The 6,323-nt window shown below is 54.6% G+C and overlaps 1 protein-coding gene across 1 annotated transcript; it reads right to left on the reverse strand.

Moving 5' to 3' along the window:
* Positions 1 to 211: 211 nt before the first annotated feature.
* LOC121917825 lies at positions 212 to 5,154 on the reverse strand. Its single transcript, XM_042443945.1, has 2 exons — positions 3,832 to 5,154; positions 212 to 3,196 (listed from the first exon to the last, which is right to left on the reverse strand). Exons 1-2 carry the CDS (start codon positions 4,145 to 4,147, stop codon positions 687 to 689), a joined length of 2,826 nt encoding a protein of 941 aa, XP_042299879.1. The 5' UTR covers positions 4,148 to 5,154; the 3' UTR covers positions 212 to 686.
* Positions 5,155 to 6,323: the final 1,169 nt, after the last annotated feature.

Genomic DNA, 6,323 nt, shown 5'->3' on the forward strand with positions numbered 1-6,323 from the left:
TGGACAATCTCTCCTAGATATTTTTCATTGCTATAAACAAAGGGGAAGGACAGGTTGCTTACCTGTAACGGTGTTTCTTCGAGTGGTCATCTGCGAATACATACAAATGGGTTGTACTGCGCCTGCGCAGTGCCTTCGGAAACTTCTGGAATCACTAGGCAAAGTACTCTTTGCAACATATTGAAACTTTTTGGCGGTAGCTCCCGCCCATCCCTTATAAAGCCCCTGCCTTCCCGCTCTTTCCCCAGTTCCGCAATTTTTCCGCCAAGTAGGCGATAAGAATGAGCCAATAAAGAGCAGGACACTGAGGGGAGGATGGGCGGGATTTGTATGTATTCGCAGATGACCACTCGAAGAAACACCGTTACAGGTAAGCAACCTGTCCTTCTTCTTCGTGGTCTCTGCGAATCATACAAATGGGTTGAGACTGGCGAGCTAAGGTCAGTGGAGGAGGGAGTGTCATATTAACCTTGTCTCCAACACTATTGCTGATACCAATAAAGCAAGAAAGACACAAAGCAGTGGTCTAATTGGTGTTGTTATTATTATCACCATACTGGTTAAGATAAACAACCAACAACCTCATGAACTCAACCCAACAGTATCATGAGCCCAGGAGTCTGATAAACATCTTATTTGCAAATGATGCAAAAGGAAAAAACAACATGTGCCCCCCCAGACCGTAGTCAGTGCAAACCAGACAACAGGACAGCCCTCCCAAAGGCTGCATCTCCCCTGGCCCTGGTGTCCAACCTGTAATGCTTGATGAAAGTCATAGGTTGTGACCACACTGCAGCCTTGCAGATGTCATCCAAGGGCACACCTGACAGAAAGGCAGAAGATGCCGCAACTGCTCTTGTAGTGTGAGACCGAGCCCTAGCTGGCAAGGGTTTACCCAACAGTTCATAAGATAAACAAATAGTGTTAGAAACCCACTTGGAGAGTCTCTGAGCCGACACAGGCAGTCCTTTTTTGGACTCCGAATAGCACTGGAACAGTCTTTCGGAGCGGCTAGAGTCTCTAGTCCTGTCGAGGTAGAAAGCCAGGGCCCTACGAACGTCCAAGGTGTGCAGAGCTCGCTCGGCATCGGTGGTTGGGTTCGGGGCCAGCGTCGGGAGAACAATGTCCTGGCACATGTGGAACACAGAGACAACCTTAGGCAAAAAGGTAATGTCTGTTCTAAGAACTACCTTGTCCAGGTGGAAAATGAGGTATGGTTGGTCTCGACGCAAGGCACAGAGCTCGCCCGCACGGCGGGCAGAGGTGATGGCCACCAGAAAAACTGTTTTCCAAGTTAGCAGTCTGATGTCCGTGGTGGCCAAGGGCTCGAACGGTTTGGACTGTAGTGATCGTAGCACCACATCAAGGCTCCAGGCCGGGGGTGGTAGAGATGCCTGCGGATGGAGGTTGCTGCATCCCTTTAGAAAACTCTTTACCAAGGGGTCCTTGAAAAAGGAAGGCTTGCCATTAAACTGAAAGGAAGAACAAATGGCCGACAAGTAACACTTGACGGAGGTGAGAGAAAGGCCTGAGTCAATCAAAGACATCAAAAAGTCCAGGACCACCGGTGTCGTGACTTGGGTTGGAGACAGTTGTCTGTTGGCTAGGAACCTGGTGAACCTGTTCCATTTCAAAGCATAGGACTTCTGAGTAGCTGGCTTGTGGGCGGCCAGAATGACTCTGCGCACGGGGGACGGTAGCCGTACAAGGGATGGATCCTCCACGCTACCAGGGGCAGGGTGTCGATGTCCGGGTGTCGAACCCGACCCTCTTGAACCGTGAGGAGATCCGGTCTGTGTTCGATCCGGAGGAAGTTGGTCTGGGATAGGTGGAGGAGACAGGGGAACCAAGGCTGTCCCGGCCACCACGGAGTGATCAGGATGGCATCTGAGGCATCCGATGTCATTTTGGAGACTGTCCTGGTGATCAGCGGAAAGGGGGGAAACGCGTACAGCATAACCCCCGACCAGAGGAACCCGAACGCGTCTCCGAGGGATTGTTCGTTCGGCGTTCGGGAGCAGAACTGGGGACAATGGGTGTTGTGGACAGTCGCGAACAAGTCTATTTGTGGGGTTCCCCACCGACTGAAGAGGTCGAGCACCGTATCGGGGTGGAGTCTCCACTCGTGGCATTGGGACGGAGACCTGCTGAGAAGGTCCGCCAGGTCGTTCTGGACACCCGGCAGGTGCACTGCTTGGAGTAGGATGTTCCGGTCTATGCACCAATCCCAGACCTCGAGTGTGATGTCGAGTAGTGTACGAGATCTGGTTCCTCCCTGTTTGTTCAGGTAATACATGACGGTGGTGTTGTCTGTCCTGAGCTGAACCACCTTGTCGGATAGAGAGGATTCGAAAACCCTTAGAGCCTTCTGTACCGCCAGTAGCTCCAGGGCATTGATGTGAAGCCTCTTTTCGTCCTGGGACCACTGTCCTTTGGCCCACAAGTCCGTGGTGTGGGCTCCCCATCCGTCCTCTGATGCGTCGGTGGTCAGCACAACCTCGGGCTGGGGTTGAGAAAAAGGCATGCCGGCGCAAACGTTCCGGGAGTCGAGCCACCAGCGGAGGGAGCGAGCGACTGGTCTCGGGATCGTGAGGTGACGTGACGGGTGGTCTGTCTCTGGGTCGAAGACAGAAAGAAACCAGGACTGGAGAGGTCGGGACCGGAGTCTTGCCCACGGTGTTACGAATGTGGTTGACGCCATATGTCCTAGGGCTACCTGGACGTCCCTGGCAACTATTCTTCTTCGGCCGACACATCTTCCGATGGCTCGGGCGAGAGTTAGAAAACGGTCGGAGGGCAAGGATGCGACACAAGTGTTTGAGTCGAGGGTCGAGCCGACGAACCTTATGATCCTGGAGGGCAGTAGTTGAGACTTTTCGAGGTTCACGACCAGTCCCAGACTTTGCAGGAGCTCTAAGGTTTCGGCAATGTGACGGCTGAGCTCTTGGTCCGATGGCGCCACCAGCAACCAGTCGTCCAGGTACGGGAAGACTCTGATGCCCCGGCGATGTAGATGGGATACTACAGGTGCCATGCACTTGGTGAAAACTCGAGGGGCTGTGGACAGACCGAAGGGGAGGACGTTGTACTTGTAGGCGTTGGTCCCGACGGCAAAAGCCAAGAATCTGCGGTGGCTCTCGCGGATGCTGACGTGGAAGTAGGCGTCCTTTAGGTCGATCGTCGCAAACCACAGGCCCTGGTGCAATAAAGGTAAAATAGAGGCAAGCGTTACCATACGAAAACGCCTGTAGGAAAGATAGGCGTTAAGGGCTCTTAAGTCTAGTATGGGCCTGATGCCCCCATCGGCCTTGGGGACTGTAAAATAGCGGGAGAAGAAACATCTAGAAAAGTCCACGGCGTCTATCGGTGAGATAGCGCCCTTTGCTAAGAGGGTGCGTACTTCGTCGAGAAGGGTGTCCGAGGGGAGGGTGGAAAGGAAAACTCCAGTTGGTGGGAGTTCTTCGAATTCAAGGGCGTAACCCCTACAGACGATGGTAAGTGCCCAGGAATCGGTGGAAATCGAGGCCCAGACGGTGGAAAAAGGCCTCAGTCTATCTAGGAAAACAGGAGGGGAAGGGGTGACGGAGTACGCGGCGTCCCCTCAGTTCCTCTTCTTATTTTGTTCGGGATCCTGCCTCCTGTAGCCTTTCTTGTACTTGGAGCCAGAACGACGTCCCGAAGAAGAAGAGGATTGGGAGGGATAGCGCTGTCTGGACTGGTCCTGACGCTGGAACGGGCGGTCCTGCTGGTAGGGCCTCTGGCCCTGACCATACCACTGGCGGATGCCTGTAAAGCGCTTACGGGAAGAAGTCTGAGGAGAGGACGACATACCGTGTTTCTTGGCCGCAGTCCTCATCCTATACTTGAAGTTCAACTTCTCGTCCGTTTCGCGGTGGAAGAGGCCATCTTCATCGAAGGACATGTCCTCAATTGTGGAGCGAGCATTTTGGTTTAAGTCGGAGGACCTCAACCATGCATGTCTCCGCAAGGCGATGGCTGCTGACATGGATTTCGCGGCACAGTCAGTGGAATGTCTTGCCGATGTGATGATCCAGCTGCCAATTGAATGAGCCTCGTCTCGGACCTCTGAGAGGATGCCTTGGGAGTCGTCGGGAAGGTCAGGAATGAGAGGGGAGATCTTCTCCATGAGCCATTGTATTTATGCGCCCATACACGCGTTGTAATTGGCTACTCTCATCCCCAGGGCCGAAGAGAAGTAGGCCTTTTTAGCGAGGGCGTCGATTTTCTTAGCCTCTCTGTCCGACGGCATCAAGGAAGCTTTAGGAGTGGAGGCGCGCTGGGAACCCTCCACGATGGCCGAGTTCTGGCGCGGATGTTCCAGTAGCCATGTTGGGCGCGGAGCCACTCTGTACAGGGATTCAATCTTCCTGTTACTAGCAGCTGTCGATGCTGGGGCTGCCCATGAACGTCTGGCTAGCTTCTCCAACGAAGGGAGCAGAGGGATGGCAGGTGGAGTGGGGAGCTTGCCATGAATCCTCCTCTCAATTGGATCAGAGGCCTCGTCTTCTGTCTGGGCGAATTGAATATCGAGAGCGTTCCCCATCTTGATCACATGCTCGGCAAATGTGCGTACGTCGTCCGAGGGGGACACTGCACCTGGTTGGGCGAAATCCTGATTGGAAGGCCGATAGTTGTCTTCGGAAGAGGCATCCGAGTCGTCTCCAGGGTGGTAGTGAGCCTGAGAGGATATCTCCTGTCTTGACTCCAGATCAACGACCTCCAGATCAGTGGCTACCGAAACGCGGCTAGGCGCGCGAGATGGCCTAGAGGATGCACGTGGTCTAGGTCTCTCAGCAGGTGGCCTGAAGTGGGACTTGATGGAGTCGCGAGGAACAGCCATGTAGTAGGTGTCCGTCACCTCATCGTAGAAATAGTCGGCCTCGGAGGGGCGCGGAGGAGATGGCGAGGCGGCACGATGCACTAAGGCCCGGTGGACCATCGACTCGGGCATCGGGGTGGGGGATCGCCTGTCCTCTCTCGGGCTGGCAGGTGACGCCGGCTCAGAAAGGTCTACAATAATGTCCTCCGGAGCATGACGGAACGTCGAGAGGGGCCGAGATCCAGATGGAGGAGTGTTTCGGCGCCCGGGACGAGTGTCGACGGTCTCGGTTGTCTGGAGGGCTCTAGCCGCGGAGCGAGGATCGAAGGCCCCCGAACGGCAACCCATGGGCTCTCGGGGAGTCTCCTTATGTCTGGACCCGTCTGTATCCCGTTCTGAAAAACGGGGGTGCTTGGCGGCCGAGTGTCCTCCGTCCGGGGACCTCGCACGGGACCTCTTTGAAGCCGAAGGCGCCAGTGGCACGGTGGCCTGGGCCTTGGCCGGGTCTGGAGACTTTAAGGCCTTGGCGGTGGAGGCCTGAGAGGCAGAGGATTTCGAGGCAGAACCCTTGTGGGAGCTCGAATCCTTGTCTGGAACGCGGCCCTCCTTTGAGCTCTTTTTGCGCTTCTCCTGTTTATCCTTCTTAGAGGATCGAGGTGCGCCTTCCAGCGGGACCTCGGTGACCAGGGCATCCAGGGAAGCTCGAGGAGCGGATGACGAGGTGGGAGCAATATCTCCAGCTCTATCAGGCTCGGCGGGAGTAAGTTGGGCCGGAGTCTCAGGCACAGTTGGTAACGGGTTTGCGGCCGTGGAGGGAGCCGGTAGGGAAGACATAGCGCCCGCTGTGAAATCCTTGGAATAAATAGCGGCTTTCAATCTAGTCTCCCTATTTTTCCTGGCCTGAGGGGTTAAGGATTTGCACAGGGCACAGGATGCAGGAACATGCGTCTCGCCCAGACAAAGAAGGCAAGCCGAGTGGGGGTCTTGACCGGGAATCTTACCCCCGCAAACAGAACATTTCTTAAAGGGAACTGATGGCATGGTCCACTCACAACTCGTAGTCAGACAGTCCGAGGTCAATGCCGGTCCGGGAAGATTGCCAAATCAGAAGGAGCGAGCAAAAACACAGTCCAGAGTCCAAGTCCAAATGGTCAATAACGGTCAAGCAAAGAGTGGTCAGATAACGGTCCGCGGTCAAACGTGATTCCAAACTGAGATTTCCAACAGCGAAGTTCCCTAAGCAGCAAACGCGGCGGAAAAAAGGAACTGGGGAAAGAGCGGGAAGGCAGGGGCTTTATAAGGGATGGGCGGGAGCTACCGCCAAAAAGTTTCAATATGTTGCAAAGAGTACTTTGCCTAGTGATTCCAGAAGTTTCCGAAGGCACTGCGCAGGCGCAGTACAACCCATTTGTATGATTCGCAGAGACCACGAAGAAGAAATTAATAATCTCTGAAGAAAACTACTACATAGGAGATATTTCCT

The sequence above is a fragment of the Sceloporus undulatus genome, unplaced genomic scaffold (assembly GCF_019175285.1).
Source record: "Sceloporus undulatus isolate JIND9_A2432 ecotype Alabama unplaced genomic scaffold, SceUnd_v1.1 scaffold_988, whole genome shotgun sequence".
NCBI classification, from domain to species: Eukaryota; Metazoa; Chordata; class Lepidosauria; order Squamata; family Phrynosomatidae; genus Sceloporus; species Sceloporus undulatus.